This window comes from Heliangelus exortis, chromosome 12, assembly GCF_036169615.1.
Source record: "Heliangelus exortis chromosome 12, bHelExo1.hap1, whole genome shotgun sequence".
Lineage (NCBI taxonomy): Eukaryota > Metazoa > Chordata > Aves > Apodiformes > Trochilidae > Heliangelus > Heliangelus exortis.
In genome coordinates this window covers 19,939,989-19,958,868 of record NC_092433.1, presented here as the reverse complement: position 1 = coordinate 19,958,868, position 18,880 = coordinate 19,939,989, and the positions used below count along the sequence as shown (strand labels likewise).

At 45.8% G+C, this 18,880-nt stretch overlaps 1 protein-coding gene across 10 annotated transcripts in view; it reads right to left on the bottom strand.

The window, feature by feature from the left end:
- The window catches only part of ITPR1 (inositol 1,4,5-trisphosphate receptor type 1), a 163,755-nt gene that overhangs the window by 51,490 nt on the left and 93,385 nt on the right, over nt 1-18,880 (bottom strand). For 4 of the 10 annotated variants that reach the window (XM_071756365.1, XM_071756367.1, XM_071756370.1 and 1 more), the window contains 4 exons: nt 13,423-13,458; nt 11,797-11,847; nt 8,252-8,384; nt 6,639-6,829 (listed from right to left, as the gene is read on the bottom strand). In XM_071756365.1, coding sequence (XP_071612466.1) covers nt 6,639-6,829; nt 8,252-8,384; nt 11,797-11,847; nt 13,423-13,458 — 411 coding nt within the window. The remainder of the gene's footprint in view (nt 1-6,638; nt 6,830-8,251; nt 8,385-11,796; nt 11,848-13,422; nt 13,459-18,880) is intronic. The other 6 variants (XM_071756366.1, XM_071756368.1, XM_071756371.1 and 3 more) reach the window with 2 other exon arrangements.

Below are 18,880 nucleotides of genomic sequence, written 5' to 3'. Positions count from 1 at the left end.
ACAGGAAAACTGCCCAAATATACTGCTAAAAGTGTCCCCAGCTCCAGGAGGCAGACAACAAGTGGTATGGCTACAACCTCACCTCGCCCACCCTGTTCTCAGTCTCACCCATCCATCTCACTGACCCCAATAAAAGTGAAATCATCTCTGCAGAAATGATTCCTCCCAGCTTTTGGCTCTGTCTCTGGGCACACGATGAGCAGGGCTTGTTTGTTTTCAAAAGGGTGGTACCTGAGGGCCAAGGGAGACTGAGCCTTGGCTGTGCCAAACACATTAAAATAAAGAGACTGGGGGCTGCCAGGGTCTTACCACCTCCTCATGTGCCCACAGCTGAGTGTGATGGTTGATGGAGGTCCTTATCAACCTGGACTTTGGTTGTTCATGTCATGTTCTGAAGTAACATACTCAGAATGTAGAAAAAAAAATTAATTAAAGAATAAACGGCGTGTTTTAACTTGGGAAACAAAAAAATCATTAAAATGGTGAAAGACAGAGGTGAATAATTAAAAACATGCTGACTGCTTGCCAGTTTTGCATTTGTTTTAGCAATACTTCTTTAGGAAACTATGTTCAAAAAGATGGAGCATCCTATATCAAAGAATCCTGCCTGCTAGAAACAAACAGTAGAAACTCTGAGATTTCTTTTTATCAACAACCAGAAATTCTCAAGTCCCACTTACCAAAGTTTAGCAACCCAATGATATTCCTGCCTCTGAAGCATTTTCCAACATCTATGATTTTGTGTGCTCACAGGTACCTGTGACTGTTGCAAATTTTCTAAGTAGCAAATCCAGTTTAAAAAGTCCAAGCCCCAAAACCTAAAGCACCATCGTGTCACTAAATTTACTTTTTATATACCAGTACTTCCGTAACATTTTATAAAGTTTTCTCCCAGTTGTGAAGGGCAACTGCAGTCACAGAGAAAAGGAAACTCTAAATGTTTGTAAAGTGAAAAAAAATAAAGCAGGTTTACTGCCTGGCTCCACTTATTTCACTTTTCAGTGCCACTTTATCCCTCCAATTTTGTCCCAGGTGGCAGAGATGCTGCTGGGGAGGGCCCAGCTCACCTGGCTGCTGCTGCCCTGTGTGCCAGGAACACGAGCAGGAATTGGATACCTCTGGATTCAGTTCCTTTTGTGCAACAATTCTGCAGTTATTTAATAACTATTGGTCACCTCTGGACAGTCTGAGGCATCAAGTTCAGCAAAGGAGACCAAAATTCACCGTGCTGGACTTCTCTTACTGGTGGCAAGGCACGAGGGGAAACATTGACCAAGGCCAAGTCCATGAATAGTGCAAGAGCTGGAGACAGGAGAGCTGCTGAGAGCAGCATTTCACCCAAACTGGTATTTCCTACTAAACCAGACTAATGAAGAGCTGGCTGCCATGATTCCTGGGATTAGACTTGTTCAGAACCCCCCTGGGTAGTTCTGTAAGGAGCAGCATGGTACCACCACGTGGCCATAGCTCCTCAAAGGAGGGCACAGAAAATGCAAGGCTCCCATCTGCATCCTGAACTGAAGAGCTCTGGAGGTTGAAGCAACTTGAAGCCACACAGCTTTTTGTACAGTTCCATCTCAAAAATGCTCCACGTCTCTATGGTGAGCTCCAAGCCTTGGCTCAGCACAACACCCATGTGTTTTTGCCAGGATGTGACTGAGACACAGCTCTCTGGTCCAGAGTCTCAAGTCATGATGACTCTTGGTTCTCATTCCACACTCAGATGTTGGGGACAGGAGGGGTGTAGGACAGATCCCATCACCATTCTCTGGTCAGAAGTAGCAATTCTGCTCAGATGCCTTAAAGCTAGGAGCAAATCCCAGTTCTTTCCTGAAAAACAATCACCTTTTTCTCCTTGGGTGCTGACTCCCATCACCTCAGCCTCAGTGTTTGCAGCCCAGCTTGGGAAGAACTGTGGATGAAGGGGAAACAAAGGCACCACCACACTTGGAAGTGGCAGCCCTGCATCCCATCACTTTGGTGTAGCACTTGGAAAAAAAAAATGCCTGAAACTAAACTAATGTCATCAACCTCATTCTACGTTCCCTTGCTGAAAATACCATCATGTGTGTGGGGGTAATTTGTCACGCAATCTAACTTCTGAGAAGATCCCTAATTAAAGGAGCAGACCAAAGTCTCCATGGAGAGGCACTTATGTAAGGGACATCACTTTCCATTCACTTCCACCAACCAAGGTAACCCCAAACCCTACAGAGGGAGGCAGAGGAGCAGCACGCAGAACTTTCATTTAGCAGATGAGAGACAAGCATTGCAGGGGAAGTCCTCAGCAATTTCCTCCACTGTCATTCATTAGCCAGGATTGCTTTAATGGAGGAAAACTCACCGTGCTGCAGCAGGCACAGGGATGGGACCAAGTTTCCATCTCTTCCAAAGGAGCTGCAGCTCCACGTGCCTCTGAGCAGCAGCACCTGCCACCCAGGCTCCAGCCAAGCGTGTCCAACCAGCACCTGGGGGATGGATGGCTCCAGACATTTGGGAGGAAAGCATGGGGCTGACAGGGCATCCCCCCTCCACAGGCTGCTCCCTGCAGAAATGCTGGCACCAGCTCTCTGGAGGTGGATGTGCAGGGTTATATAAATTAATAAAGGGTTTACGTAATGTTCAGTTCACTGAGCTGCAGCAGTTGTCAACCCAATTTGTTGTCTGGTTTTGACCCCGTGGTTCCACCTCTGCTTCTGTCTCCTTAAAAAAGGAGGGTAGGCTGCCCACCCAGCACCAGAGCTCCTGCTGAGCTGGGGTGACAGCCATGGCCACCACACTTGTCACCATCTCTGTTACCAAAAAACCTGACAGCGCTCCTGAGTAAATTCCAAAAACTAAAAATACCCCAAAAAATTTCCATCCGGAGAGCTGTAAGTAGGAAAAGCCCTCTGCCTTTCTCCCAGATCAGTTCATTTATTACATCCACGTTCACCTCCACAGCAAAAGAAGAGAGCAGCACGGGATTCAACCAGGTAAGGTAAACCTGGAGTATTTTTTTCTAGTGCTGCCTCTACCCCACACTAATTTTCTTAACAATCCCATAAAAATGACTCCTGCCAAATTATAATAAGGAACATCTCTAGATTTGCTTTTCTGCTAGAGCTGGCAACCACCTACTTTGCCTAGCCTTAATACTGGCCCTGCATGGATGTAATGAAGCAGTAACACCTATTCCAGTTATCCCTTCCCGACATCATGGGGATCTGCTCTCCCACTGAAGCTCATGGGAGTTACCCGGGAACTCCCTTTATTAACTGTATTACAATCATCAGCTGCAAGCTCCTGTGTGTCAGTACAAACCCTTTGCTTCACTTCAGGCCAAATGCATTTCCCGTGTGAAAACCTGGAGTTAGGAAAATGCCATGCAGAGGTGACACATTTCTGGCTTTGCTGCCAAAAAGCCTTTTTACATAACCCATCCCTATCCCACCAGTTTCCTATTCTCAAAGGCCCGAGCAATTTAAGTTCAAGCAAAAAAATTATTCTGACTGAGCACAGAATGAACTGCAAACCAAGAGCTGCTAATAATAACCCCCCAAAAACTGTGAAATGAAGATAAACTGTGTTAGACCTCAAAGACAAGGCTGGAGGATTTGGTTAGGTCAACTTTCAGAATGACAAATGTATCTGGTGCAAAATGAACACAGTTATTAGTCCAGAGGCTGCAGATGAGTTTTTCCACTGGAAACTGCCATAGAAGTTCAGAAAATCCTCTCTGCAGGTTGCAGGGGTGTGTGGAGCCCTAAAACTTGCCAACAGAACAGAGATCAGAGAATGGTCAGGGTAACAGACCACAGAAAGTATTGGGTTTATTTTCATTAAGTGCAGACAAATTTTGCAGTGTGTTTTGTACAAACGAAATCTTCCTAAGTAGAAGTCTATCTCATGGCTGCACTCAATAAATTTTTCCTGTGCTGCAGTGAGACTGCTTTATCAACCCCAGTGCAGAGAGTGCCCTCAAAGCTCTCCTGGGCAGGCAGTGCTCCCCAGCAGCACCCAGAGCCCACTGCTGCTCCTAGGGGAGCAGATAAACTTTTATTCTTACGTGGTGATTGAGAAGCTTGGTTATATCCATTTAACCACGTCTCAAGATGCCAGCTGCACTGGGACAGCACTGGAGAAGTGCTCTGGGAGATCCAAAAATCGTGATTTTACTGAAGACCAAGCCCCCACCTTTGCTTTGATTCACCAGCCTTCAGCCAGCTGTTCTCCCAGAAGTTAAGCTTGATGGTTGGCATTTTGTTCCCTTCAAGTTTTAGTCACTTGGCTTTCATGACTCAAATGCTACTGAAAGATCAGAGTGCTGAGCATGTGCTGCTCCTGACTGACATCAGAGTCCTCCCCATGGGCCCTGACTGTGCTGGAGCCAGCAGAAGGAAAACAAACTCCCAACCTAGCACCAGGTGATTAACAGGGAAGTCACGGAGCACCTCTGTGCACTGAGAAACCTTCTGGTTTTGCCTTCTGCTATCAGGCCACTGGATTGCTCTACAACAAAAATATCTCCATTACAACCGCCCCACAAGATATTTTCAATAAAGTCCCATTTGTGCTTTGCATGCATGAGTAAGAGCAGCTCCTGGGTGTGTCCAAGACCTCAGTGCTTACAGCATTAGCTGTAGGCATCTCAAGTCATTTGGTTCCTAAAACATTCTGTACTTAAAAGCAGCCCACACCAGAGCACCCCCCCAGCCCAGCCTGCTGCAGCTGAGCACGTACACGCACCCAGGAGCTGCTGCTGCCCAGAACATTTCCTACTGGTACAGAAAATCACCAAGCACTTGTGCTCCTGGGTCGGAAAGGATGGAAAATAGTTACTTTGGTTTGCAGAAGTAACATCTATAAAGGTAAGAGTGCAGCAGCAACCAGCAGGCCTGTGAGGATGTGAAACCTTCGTGGTGTTTGCTGTCAGCATCCGATGCCAGCAGCTCACTCCTCACCACAGTTATTTTACAGATTCCCAGCTCTCAGTTACAGGCAGCAAATGAAAACTAAAGAATCTCCTTTTCTGGTGAAAAAGGTGGTTTTGGAGACGGATTGAAGGTTTCTCTGTTTGTTTTGAGCAGCTGAGCTACAGAATCTGCTTCCAGCAGGGATTCACAGGCAGCAGGAAGGGATGCTCCATGGGCCATTAGTGCTGGGATCCAGCACAAGCAAAGGATCTCTCCACATCAGGCTGGTGCAGTTTGTTTTTCCTTCCAGCATGACAGTGTGAGGTTATCTGAGGCTCCCTGAGAGCTAGGAAGATGAAAGCTCAGCTTCCTTTACATTAGAGAAGAGCAGGAAATTTAAAGGAGTGACTCTCCCCAAGGAATGTTAATCCTGTCACTGCAGTGACATGGGATTTTAAACACTCAATTCCCCCTTCATCTTTTGCAAAGAAGCTTCACTACAGCACACACGTAGGGAAAAAAAAGAGGGTATTGATTACACAGACAGAGTGAAGGAGCCCAGCAACATCCCTCCTCTCAAGGGCAGTCTGCATGAAGACCAGAGGTGTTGCTGCAGAGATGGAGTGTGTGTTTTAATCAGAGTGATCAATCAGAACCAGGCAGGATTCAGCCCCATGTTACACTTAATCAAATCTCCCCACGTAATGCTGCCCAGAGGATGCTAGTTACAAATAACCTCCTGACTGCAGCAGCTCTTGGCTGCTGCTGTGGTACCAGAGACAGGCTGAGCCTTTCAGAAGGTTGAGTTTTAGGACAAAAACAGATAAAGGACTGGGGAGTTGTCATACTGCACTGGAGATGATGGGACATCTATATATGTGGTTTTTAGTTCCCTTTGCCCAAGCTTTTCTGAAAATGTCAGTATTTAAGTACCTAAATAAATGTTCCTAATCAGGATGCAGCAGAAATTACATCAAATTATAAACCTAAATCTGTAAGTGCACCAAACATTTGGTGCACAGCGAAAGGAACAATCTGCAAAATTGACCTTAAATGAATCACTGGTTGCTGGGTTCAGGCACACACTGCAGAAAGGGGTAAGATTCTCCGGAATAGATATTCCTAAAGCCCATTGCCCAAGACAGAAACACACTGCTGGCAAACAGAAAACAGGCAAAGTCAAAAGCATAAGATATTACACGTTCAATAATCTTTCTAGGCATGTTTCACCATAATCAAGTGCTGCCTTTTGTCTGGAAGAAGGTACCACACGAGCTAGCTGGTGTGTGTTCATTGAAATCCATACCAGGCACAATTCCCATGGATGGAAACCAAACCCTTACTTAAAAAACATGAAGGGAAGGACAGCAAGGTTACAGGGCAACAGTGGTGGTTGGGAGTTTGCTGTTATTTCAAATTCCCCTCTGAAATCCAAGAGTTAGTTGTAAAAGTCCCCACCGTGTTGCAGTTGCTTCAACTTAGAAGGGCTCACATGAATTTGCAATACAGTGCTGGGTGGCTCTACATTCCTCTGGGAAATACCTCCACTGCCAAGTGCCCATGCAAACACTTCAGTTAACTTTTGGGTGGTAGGCACTGATACTTTCTTTAATTACAGGTCAAAGATCAGTAAGTCATTTCCCCTCCCATTCCTTGACCTCTTCAAGTTTCCTGGATCTCACAGAAACATTTCCCTTCCCGACATGTTTTAGTTTATAAGCTCCAAGTCATCAGTTTCCCTACCTGTATCGTGGTGTTCCCACCTTCCAGGAGGGCAATGGCAAGCAGGATGCTCTCGTGGAAGACTCGGTCACTGGTGGCATTCATGATGAGATCTATGACCAGGTTGGATGCACCTTCTTTATCCAGGTGACACTGGACATCTGCCAGACTCATCTCACCTCGGCTCATTGAACTCGACCCAGAGCTTCCTCCTAATAAAGGTGATGATGAGAAAGAGGGTGAGATTCATCCCCTGCAGAGATGGCACGTCTCTTCTGCTTGGAATTTTGACCCTATCCTGGACAATGCACACTCCTTTACTCATGGTGATGAGCTCTGCTCCCAGTGTTTCTGCAAGGAAGAGTTTGTCACCCAAAGCCCAGGTGGGGCATGGTGTAAGCTGGACACTTAGCATCTCTTTAATGTGTGCAGGTCTGTGGGAAGTGGTGTCCTGAGGGAGGACACCTGGGGTGGCAATGGTCACTGGTTACTGCCACTGCTGCCTTCAGGAACAGCACAGAGGGAAAGAGGCTGCTGGGATGGAGGAGGATTCCGGGAACAGGGTGGATTCAGGGATACAAAGAGAGGTTCTGCAGGACCAGCAAGGGGGTGAAGAAAAGGTGAAATAAATCCCAGAGGAGGGCAAAGCCAGCACTGTGCTTCTGTGCAATTACAGAGCAGTGAACTTCATGGGCAAACAGATCAAACAACAGAAGCAGGAGAGAGGTTATAAAAGAGGCAGGAAGAACAAGCACTGAAGCAAAATGCTCCAGAAATCAGAAGAGTCGGGGAGGGGGCAGCTCAACACAAGGACTAATGAAATATGTATCAGAAAAGAAAGGGAAAACAGAAGGTTGGACCAGATGATCCTTGAGGTCCCCCCCAACCTGATATTCCATACTAGAGCCTTGGGGTCTATTTTGGGTCTGCTCAGGACTGCTTTCAACAGGGTCACTTCACTGGACTTTGAAAAGGCAAAACCCACTGAATTGTGTTTTAACAAAACATGCTTGACATTACTGACTTTTTTAGCAATGGTCTCCAATTTAATAAATTGGACTTTATAACAGACTTCCAATTTTGCTCATCCTACTCTGCAATGAAATGTTCTTGTTTCAGATATTGTTAATAATCTGCCATCCTTATGAGCACATTTCCCAAATATTACTGCAAATATTAAATTGATCAGGGCTTTCTAAAGTACACTCAAAGTAAAGTCATAAAATTCAAGGCAAGACAGTCTCTGGCAAGTATGAAGAGCTCTGCCTGCTTCATTTTCAAGTATTTTCTCAAATGCAGGCAGGAGAAGAGGAGCAGCACTCGTACCTGCATGAGGACAAAGCAGCTGGTGTGAGCCATGCTCTGCTCAGCCCCAAGTGGGAGCTCTCAAAGGAGACTTAAAACACATTGGGAGTTCCCAAAGCCAGCAGTGACATTCCAGCAGGACTTCTCCCCCATCCATGTGGACAGTTTCTTCTCATTTGGGGATTTTCCCAAAACAGAACAGTAGGGGAGAGGACCAAGAGGGGGGTGAGGGGTGAAGCCCTATTTCACCTGCTTTATCAGGCAGACACAGACAGACAGCATCTGGCAGGAGATGCCAGGAAGCCCTGCTGAGCAGGAGCATGTCCTACCTCCTGGCCCAGCTTTGCTGGCTCCTCCAGCAGACAAGGGGCCATTCCCAAAGGTGGTGAGGCTCTCCCGCCGGCCCGCCGCTCTCACGTTGCCATAGTAACGGTTGACCAAGACTTGCCTGAGTGCCTCACCCTTGAGTCAGAGAGGATAATGGAATCACCATGTGAGCATCAGGAATCAACCAACTGCTAACACTCAGGAGCAAGGGGACTACAGTCACCACCAGCCTTGCTTGCAGCAAGGGAGGGGGCAGCCACAACCCTGGAGGTTTGGGGAGTTCTGCTGGGCATCTCCTAATGTGCTGGGGAAGGCTGGGACAGGGGGGGGAATCTCAGGGGGTTTGGGCAAAATTATGCATTCCCAGCACCAGAAGCAGCTTACGGTTCAGATTTTTATTCTCCAAGAGAATAAAAAATGTAAATGATTTTAAAACTAAGACCTATTGTCTCGGTGCCAAATGTAAAAAAAAAAAAGTGGCATCCGTGCAGCGCCAGCACAAAATGAAGAGGAGAATTAGAGTAACATTAAGAAATGAATTTGTGAGGAAGCAATCCCATCTCCTCAAGCTCTATCCTATTGTGTAACTGATGGCACAGGGACACACTCTTCCCTCCCCTCCATCAGCAGCTGATGCCAGCTCGAGCTCTCACCCGCCGAGCGGGAACCCCAGTGATCCCTGCTGCATCCCAGCTCTTTGTTCCCCCTGGCAGCCACCTGGTCATGCCAGCAGTCAGCATCCAAGCACATGAGCCCGAGGACACTGTAGGGCACAGGTCCTCAGATAACCCTGTCACCCCCCCTGGGCCCCGGGAGCACCCAGCACGTCCCCAGTGACCAGGCGGCGCTGCCGTCAGCAGAGCCCAACGCACCTCCCAGGCTGAATGGCAACCTGGGGACCCAGCCCAGATCCCACCCCAGGCTCTGCAGGAATTCCCAGCCATTCAGGGAGCACCACAGGGCAGACACACAAACGCCTCAGTTGGATTAACAGGTTTTTTTTTTTTTCCTAAGGTCTTTGTGCGAGGAGGAATAGTGGTGATTATTTTAAGTGGGAGCTGATGCTCTGGGGTTGCAGCAGTACCACCCTGAGACAGTGTCAGGGAAGGGAGGAAGGAGGTTATCTGGGGACTCAAAAAAAATAAAATAAATAAAATCAATCTCACCAGGAAGAATTTAACATTAAAAATCTGTTAGGATGAACTGAAGTGTTCACAAGTGCTGATTTTCACTTGTATTTCAAACCAAATCAAACCAAAGTTGTCTGACTACAGATGCAAAATGTCATTAACTACAAGGTTTAATATTAGCTGTCCTGCAAGTGAAACCTTACTTTTTAAACTTTCACAAGAGGTCTTTAAAAGCACAAATAAGCAAATAGAACAATGTAAACGTGCATTAACTGGCTCCAACAAAACTCCAGCAGTGCTGCAGCCCCACTGCTTTTCATACAAAGCTGGCACCCCTGGAAGGAACTGTAGAGAAATCCTTAGAGCTCAATGCAGCAGAAAGACAAAAACCTCTCTGGAAACAAACAGCCCTTTACCAAACTTCAGATATCACTTGCAAAAGGAAGCCCAACTCCTGCCTGCAGCTGGTTGGGGATTTCTGCCCTCCCCACAGAGGCTGGTGCTAAGGTCAGGGCTCCCAGCACCTTCTGCTTCTGTCACAGCAATTAAGCAGCTTGAAAATAATTTCTATACATTATTAGTGTGAAAGCTGCAGCACAGGAGCTGTTTTACAGAATCAGATGGGGATGGGGGAAGTGGCAGGGAGACACGATGTACAATGTAAAGAGACACAGAGCTTTCCAACCAGCTGCTTCCAAAAGTCCCCAAAAAAAGGAGAAAGGAAAAAAAAAAAAAAAAAAAAAAAAAAGGCAAGTTACTTTGGAAGCAACAGTAGAAGATGATGAGCACTTCTCCCAGGGGCATATGGTTCCTATCACTGCTTGGGCCAAACAGTGAACATGTAGGAGAGGCAAGAGACTCACTTCAAAAGCTTAAGCAAATTCTTATCCCAGAGGAGCTACTCTGAGTGACAGCAACACAGGAGTGCTCAGTACATGATGTATTGCTTTAACCAGCTTTCTGCTCTTGGTCTGGCAGGTAAGGAAGGCTGCCTGACAGAACAAGGCCAAGCCAGACAAAAAAAGAAAACCTTAACTACATCTTTCTTCTACATGGGTACTGATTAGAAAGGCAACTTGATACCCATATGGCACTAAGCTAACAATCAAGTTACAATGGATTTCTCAAATTACCTTTTTCCTTTTCTGCTAAACCAACTGGCAATCAACTGGCATTTAAACCAGTAATTTTTACTACTTACTACAAAGATAACAACACACATCCAACCACAAGGACTGCTTTTCAGTAAATTGAACCTCCTTCAGAATTCAGGAGGGTAACCAAAGCTCCTGGGGTTGTCTCCAGGTTTTCTTTCTGGCCCATTGTGGAGCAGAAGGCATCTTCTCTTCCATCTTCAGAACAGAGAGGGCGAGTGGAGGGACTCAGGACCTGCAGCACCTCCCTGGTCTCTAGGATATGTTTATCTGAACCAGGACAAATAACCAGAAAGTACAAGTGGGAACATTTGCTGTTTCCAGCCACAGCTTTGGAGTGTTGGCAATCCTCATTTACTAGCATTTCAGATTGTAACTGGGAAGAAAAACTTGTTTCCTCCAAAATTACTCAAACCCACTGTGCTGGCTAACAAGTATGGGATCAAAGTAGAGGAGAGGAAAAAATAACTGGTATTTAAGATGTGTTGTAATTAATTCAGATGCAATGCTTGGCTCCAGAACAGTTCTTAAACCATCATGTTACTGTTGTAAACCACTTTGATGCAGACAGTGTGCAAACAAATATCAGATGTTTGGAGGCAATAAGAAAAATTAAATATGCTACCTAGGAAAAAACCCAACAGCATTCAGTTTCATCTGCAGTCACTGTCAAGGTAAACTAACAGTAAGTAGTACACAAGCATTATTGTACAGCTGTCAATAAAGCAGATGCAATACATAACTCAGTTTAGGTGTTATAAAAAACCTGTTGTAATCTTTAAAACAGAGAATCTTTAATGATACTTAAGAATGAGTGAAGTTATGAGTTGCTGCTATTCTGTTGCCAGCTATAAGAGCAGAAAAAAATAAATTAAAAAAAGAAAATCAAGAAATGTATTAATGACACTGCTTGGCTGGTTGTGATGTGAGAGGTGCAGCCAAAGCAGGCGACTCCACAAGCACCCGTTCATCTCACTTTGTAATTTTCTGATCAGCAGCAAAGGGGAGTGTTTGGAAAGTGTTAACAGACCTAGATCAGGACCTGGGATTTAATTCAGAGCAGCCAAACACTTGTCCCTCCCATGTAACACCAGAGAAGGTGGTAAAGCACCCCAAGCTGTAGGGCCCACTGGTTGTTTGAGATGCTCCAAGGGACCCACAGCGAGTACTTAACCACAGAAGGGTCTTGAGTGACTTACACTTCACTGTTTGGAAGGAAAAGGTAAAGGATTAGTTCTGAATGTGCTTGACTGCTGTACATACCCTTCTGTGATCCTCCAGTTGCCTCTGTGGTAGAGTTTGATCAAGCTCCTGCTGTGCGTGCAGAAATTTCATTTTAAAGCAGAACAACACTAAAGAGACACTAACAGCTTTGCACTCAGGGAAAATATTAAGGAAGTCACAGCTGAAAGCAAAGGGGGGAGATGAGGGAGATCAACTGACAAGCTATCTGGATATCCACCAGCTCTGGCAGCACTTCCCAAGTCTGCTCTGCCAGCCTCCAGCAGAGCCCCCAGCATGCAGGTGCCCCAGCATCCTCCCAGGGCTCAGGGGAACACAGACCTGGCTGACCCCACAGTTACCACTGCACTAACACACACGAGTGTTTGAAGAACTCAAACCCTGCATGCCCATGCACACATATACACAGGGAACACACACACACACACACACACAACACCCCATCCCACTACACACACACCTCTGGGGGAAGTGTAGCTACTGCAATGTGTCTGACTGGTCAAAGAAGCCTTGTGAGACTGGGGAGGCCTCCTACAAAACTGGGGGGATTTCCCATCCAGTGCCATGGACCTCAGGGGGGTTCCACTGAGCAAAGTCCCTTGGCCCACCCATGTTTCCAAATTACATCTCCCTTATTTCAGATATTAATTTTCAGCAATGGGACTTGCACTTTGTAAAGCTGAAGTAGATTGAGGTTTTATTGCTTTAAGGCGCCCTGAAAAGGACCCATCTTCAACCAGGAACCATCTCCCAATCATCTCAAAGTCATTCTATGACCACTCAGAGCTTCAGTTGACATTTAAACACTATTCCACAAAAATTACAAATACAAAGGTCTAAACCACCACAAGCTACATTTTTTTTCCCTTCTTCATGATTTCAAAACATCTTTATAACCTTCATATTTATAAAGCTCAGAGAACTGACATTGCCTTAGATTCAGATTTCCACGTGGTTTTTCACTGGTACAGCACCCAGTTGTACACCTACTGATGCCATCTCTGGATGTCCCATTAATTTTAAAAAAAATTGAAATTTCATAAATTCTTATGTCTCCATTTTGGCAAATAATCTATCTCATGTGACCTAATGCTGGGGTATCTCATAAATGAAAAGTGCCTACACATCCAGCTGCCTGTAGAGCTTGTACCCCTGGAGATGTGAAGTGACCAGCAGCTGTTTCATTGTGACATTTTAAATGGGACAGCCAGCTGCTCTGGGGTTAGGAATCTTCCACTAACTTCTGACATCTCCATTTCCTTATCAAAGGTTTTAAATATGTGAGACAAAGGGAAAACCAAGTTCTCCATCAGGAGCCAGAGAAATGAAACCTCATTTTGCTAAGGCAGGGGATTTGAGAGGACACTTTTCCACAGTGCCTCCCTTAAAAAAATAAAAAAAAAGGGGGGAAATGGCTGAAAGTAACAAAAACTTAGGACTGGTTTACCCAGGCTATGTATTTTTAGACTGTCGTGCTGATGTTGTTATTGGATTAAACCACTTCCAACAAATCTACTCATTTTTTCACTGTCTAACACCACGCAGGAACACACATTTCACAGGTTTTTTTACCAACAAGACACTCCACCAGGACTACTTCAAAACACCAATATTTGCCTGTTGTACAAATATAGGTGGGTGACACACCTCTACAGAGCTTTCCGTTTCTGGAGGCTGCGGCAGCTAGTTGAAAGTAAAATGCAAAAAAATTAGTCACTCTTCAAGAATCTTGCATCCCAACAGAAATCTAGGGGTCAACACTTAGGGGGAGGGAGCTAGCAAAGCACTTGACTGAGCTGAATCATCCTAAACAAATTACAGCCATAATTACTGTTTACACCCTCCCACCCAGCCAGGCTCCTACAAGGGCTACACTCTGAAAATTTAGCAGGTGTCCTTTGAACCCAAACTGCTCTGCATGGACACAGAGGCACAAGCAAAAAGCTTCAGTGGCAACCTGGAGATGCACTTTTTGGGCAGCCTGCTTGGATCACTGGGGACCAGCAGCTTGGTGGTGCAGGCAGCACATCCATTCCCAGCAGGAAGGAGGAGCAAAGCAGGGCTCTATGTCATGGAAAGGCAGGAGCCTTACAATGCTGGGTTAAAAAGATGCTTCCAGTGAATTCTCATCTACAAACATACTTCTCCCCACAATAAAAGATATCTGATACACAGCAAACACAAGGAGGGAAATAGGAGGCTTGACAGTGACAGCTTTCCAAATTTAAAATACTGATCATCACACTGAAACAGATGAAGACGAGCAACTTTTATCTGCTAGGACTTCAGACATACAACAGAGACTGGAACATTGAAATGGAACTGCCTGCTAAATTGTGGGGAAATTGATCTAATTTCTCAGGAACAGACTCTAAGAAACAAGGCAAGGACAATACAGCAATACCAAATCAAGTCAGCCACTCGCTGGCTGTGTCTGCCTGGAGTGACCCAGACAGACAAATCAAGTGTGGGCTGAGAGAAGAACTGTGTTATTTTAGCCTGGTACCCACTGCAGCCTGGGACATGCTCAGGAAAAGGAGAGGAAGGCCCTGGGATCCAGAAGTCTAAATACAGAGAGACTCCTTTTCCCAGGAAGGAGCCAGGGGAGTGAGTGCTTCCCCTGCACTGCTCCATGGGCAGGGGCTCCTTGGCCAGGAAGAGTTTTCCCTGCTCCTAATGGACTTTCCTCCTGCCTAATTCACACGGCCTTTGGTACACCATTTCCTTCCATTGTCACCACACTCTTGGAATGCTCACAAGCATGCAAACCATTTTTCTCTTGGCCAAATTGAAGCAGGGAGTATTTCAGCCAGAAGACCTAAAGTTAACAGGAAGAAGCTCTTTTTTTTTTTTTTTTTTTTTTTTTTTGCAGAGGAACACACAGTTCCTGCACAGCCCTGTGCACCCTTGCTGCTCAAGGCTGGACCCTGGAAACACCATCAAGTCATCAGGGAGTCTGAGCACATTGTTCTGATTGCAAGCCCTGTCTGCACAGCCTGCTTCAGAGCAGAGCAAAAAAATTCCTCCATTCTTAAGTAGTCAACAGCAGCAAGGAAATTGTGTGTATTCCCCTGCAAGGGAAATGAGGTGCCTTCCTTCCAGGGGACACTGAGGCAGGCAGGTCAAGTGGAGATGCCTGCCAGGAGATAAAGTGCTGGGCTACAGATTCCAACAAAATCTTCCTTACTCCTGGGCTTACACCATGACCTCCTTTCAACCAAACATATATGTACATTTGGGGCTGAAAACTAGCACAGGTGAAGGATCAGCATGAAATCAGTTTGATCTTTCCAACTCAACTGGGGAAGGAAAAAGTATATATTCTAGCTAGCAGATTCCTGTGCCTTCCCAGGGCAGCCCAGACAGCACGTATAAATAGATCAGCATGTTCCAACCAGCCCCACAAACTCATCTGCAAGCAAAAGCTACTGCCCTTGGCAATGTTCAGATGGATCATTCCCAATAAGCATGGCCTTCAGCAATCTTTCAGTAAAAATATAAAACTCCATATACTGAAATTGTTATTCTTTAAGTCAAAACAGGTTAAAATAACAAAAAAAAAAAAAAAAAAAAATTGAGCTATAGTTACTGTGCTACACTTCTCACTATCCTGTGTGCTCCAACAGCAAAATACCAGCTAATGCTGGGTGGGAGAGCAGACTGAAGCAGTGATTTGCTAGATCTCCTGTCCATCTGTCTCACCTCTCTATCTGGAAGAAAAATCACAGCTGGGGGCACAGGGGCAAGTTTGTGGACCACCAAGACACTTCACTAAGAGTAGCCAGGTGAGTTCCCTTTAACCTTACCAAACTTTAGCATTTTGACAAAACAAGGGACAAACCAGCACACTTCCAAGCACAAACCTCCACTTCAGGTCATCTGCAATTTCAAAGGGTGGAGAGGTGATGAACCTCAGACTGCTCAGCTTCTGTAGGCTGATGCCCCTCTCCAAACTACCACACATCTACCTCAGGCCATTTTCCAGTCAGTAACTAACCTGGATACAGAGGTGACAAGCTGGTGCAAGGCCATAGCAAACCAACACCTGTCCTGGGAGGTCCAGACACCACTGAGGAGTTTGAAGAAACTCAGACAAATAAATTAGTTTGGCCCAGGAGAGGCAACAGTCAGAAATGAGATGGCCTGCACGGGGCAAGATCGCATCAAACTTTTGCTGCCTAGGTCATAAATCCAGCTGCAAAGACCTCCTCTGAAGGTCTCTGGTACATCTTATTCTGAACCCATTGCCATTTGCCTCTGCTCTTTCATTAACCACCTCCTGTATCATCTGGAACTCTAGTGGGACCGACTTTTTAGACACAGTCCTGGAAGTTTCCACTTTTCCCTCCCTTTTTCTAAATTTCTCCTTCTTCTCTCTGTGAAATGCATTTAGAGCAGCTCCTACATGAAAGACACACAGCAACAGCACTGCCTGCTCTGGCCCGTGGCAAGGGATGAGAGCACAAATGACGTTGCTGCCCTTCAGAACTCTGCCATAATACCAGCAAATCCCACGTAGCTGACCCGCTTGCCAAGTCTCCTTTGTGAGGCCAATACTGTTACCTTGCAAAACCGAGAAAAAAAGTGTGGATAGGAAACTTTCTACCCTCTGCAGATGATATGTAGGTGTCTGTCAAAAAACGCGTTTGACTTGCCACGGATAAGTTTCAAGGCAGAGGGGAATAATTGGGAACCAAGAGCACTGAACTGCTTTGACAAACTTCCCACGTCACACTTTGCCATTGTAACAGACCCGCAGAGAAGCTGCTGAGCTGGGGATGTATTTTTAGGGCTGGAGGATCTCGCAGCTCCAGAAATTACGAGGCAGCAGGAGCTGGGGAGCGGCACCTTGTCCTGGCACGGGCTCCTCCAGCACTCTCAGCAGACACGGGGGCTTTATGGGGGGCAAAGGCAGCCCCCCAGCTCCCTCCAGCACTCGATGGAGCAGCAACCACACGCTTACACCCCCCTAACCTGACCTCTGGGGAACACACCCAGACCAGGGACGTGGCAAAGTGTTTCCTCCCCCCTTATCTCAGGGCATTTGCAGACTCCGTGCGCTGTGCCAGACGATGAGGTGGGAAGTTTGGCACGAGAGCTGTCGGTGCCTGCCCTGAAAGGTCACCCAGATCTGCCTCCAGGAGAGCCTTCTCTCATTTTCCAGAGTTTGCAGTTGAGAAAGCATGTTTTCCTTGGGCTGGGGCTTTCCTGGAGTTAGAGACCTTGGTCCCTGATATGACCTGCAAATGGGAGTGCAATCACTTGTCTTACATCTCCTGTCACTCAGGTTTTTTACAACTGAGCATAGCCAGAACCACCTCAACTACACATTTTAGATCAGCAAATTTAATCAACAAGTAAAATGGTATAACTTTGTAGCAACAACAACAAAAAAAAAATAGCTATAAGAAATGTTCCAGTTCCCTTTTCCAAAGAGCTCACCAATTCCAGTTCGTGCAATAAAAAGGCTCCAAAGATTGCCGGATTTCTGAAGGGAAAAAAAAAATATAAGGCAGCCCACAAAAATTTATGAGAGCCTGCATTTCCTCTGCTTGAGACATAACAAGTGAAGCACTGTCTAAGTACAAAATACACAAGAGAAATGACTGTGGAGTAAGCTGTCTCTACCAGGAAACTAATCTCTAAGTGCCTCTCTCCAGCACTTCAAAGGTTAATATTTTCCAGCTCCAATCAGAAGCTGCACAAAATATCAGGAATCCTGCACCTTATTCAGCCATTGGAGCTTTAGTTTATCATTGATAAAGAGCACTGTAAAGACCAAGGAGAAGGTTACTTCAGTCAACCCCTTTGAACCAGGATTTTCAGTTCCCTTTTCACCTCCTTGAAACCTCAAAGTGAGGAGGTGAAAAAAACCCAAACAACCCCAAACTACACTTGAGTGGGTCTGCAGGTGTATTTTGCTGGATACTGTGTTATCAGCTGCCTAAAGAAGCAGCTTTACCAAATAAAAACTGAAAAACCTCAACAACAAAGAAAGAAACTCGGATTCTACTTAATTCTCTGAGTTTGTTTTTTTAAAAAAAACTTCAAATCCTAAAAAGGAAAAAATAATTAGAAGGGAAGCTCTGGATGCTCCGAGTTTTGCTGGATTTGGGAGTTTTGGTGTCTGCTGGCCCCTGTCCTGGTCCTGGGGGTGGACAAGCACAGAGCAGCCCTTTTGTCACCCTGAAAACTGAATCCCAGCTCCAGCAGGAGGGGTTGGGGGCTCCTGGGAAGCTCCCGGCAGAGGCTGTAAACATCTCTGCAGCATTTATTGGCAATTACTGCTGAAGGTCACACAGCAGCAGTGGGGCCTAAATTCCAGGAAAAAAAAAAAAAAAAAAAAAAAAAAAGAGAGAAAAAAAAAGAAAGAAAGCAAGAAAGCTGTTCTTATGTAACTGCTGCTTGAATGTTGGCAGGTGCCCAGCGGAGCAGCTCACTGCAATGTGGCTGGGAGGGGAAGAAGAAGGAAAGGAAAAAAAAAAAAAAAAAAAAAAAAGAAGAAGAAGAAAAAAAAAAAAAAGTTAAAAAAAAAAGTAGGACATCTCCCAGACAGATTCAGCATCCTGAGCATGCCACCTGCAGGTCAGCACTAAGGCTTCTCTCCTTTTCAGTCCATAAATTATTAATGTGTTTCTCCAGGACGTGTGTGTTCCAGTGCCCAAGACTCACACTGCAGGTGGAAACTGGGCCACGCTGTCCCCAAATGTCTACCCAGACCCAGGGGGGTGGATGGGAACATCACACTGCAAACAGAAATGCCTCTGTGGGCTGGGAGCTGGGCTGCCTCAGCTGTCCTGGACCTCAGGGAGCCCATGGTGGAGCTCACCACCTCAGCTTCAGCTGTGAAATGCCACCAAATCTACATTTCTGTCACGCCTGGACCCTCCTAGTGGGCTGAGGATTGAATTAAAAGTAAATTAAGCTGCTGCACCTAATTACAACTGGGGTTTAGTTATCACTGTTGTGTAAAGATTCACACTTAATAGCACTTGGTAAAAATTTCTCTTGGTCCTGAACCTCTTTTCTGAGAGACCCACATGGTCACCAGCTCCATCAAGAAGAGGATCACAGCAGTGAGGACTTGATCAAGAGAGACTCAGCC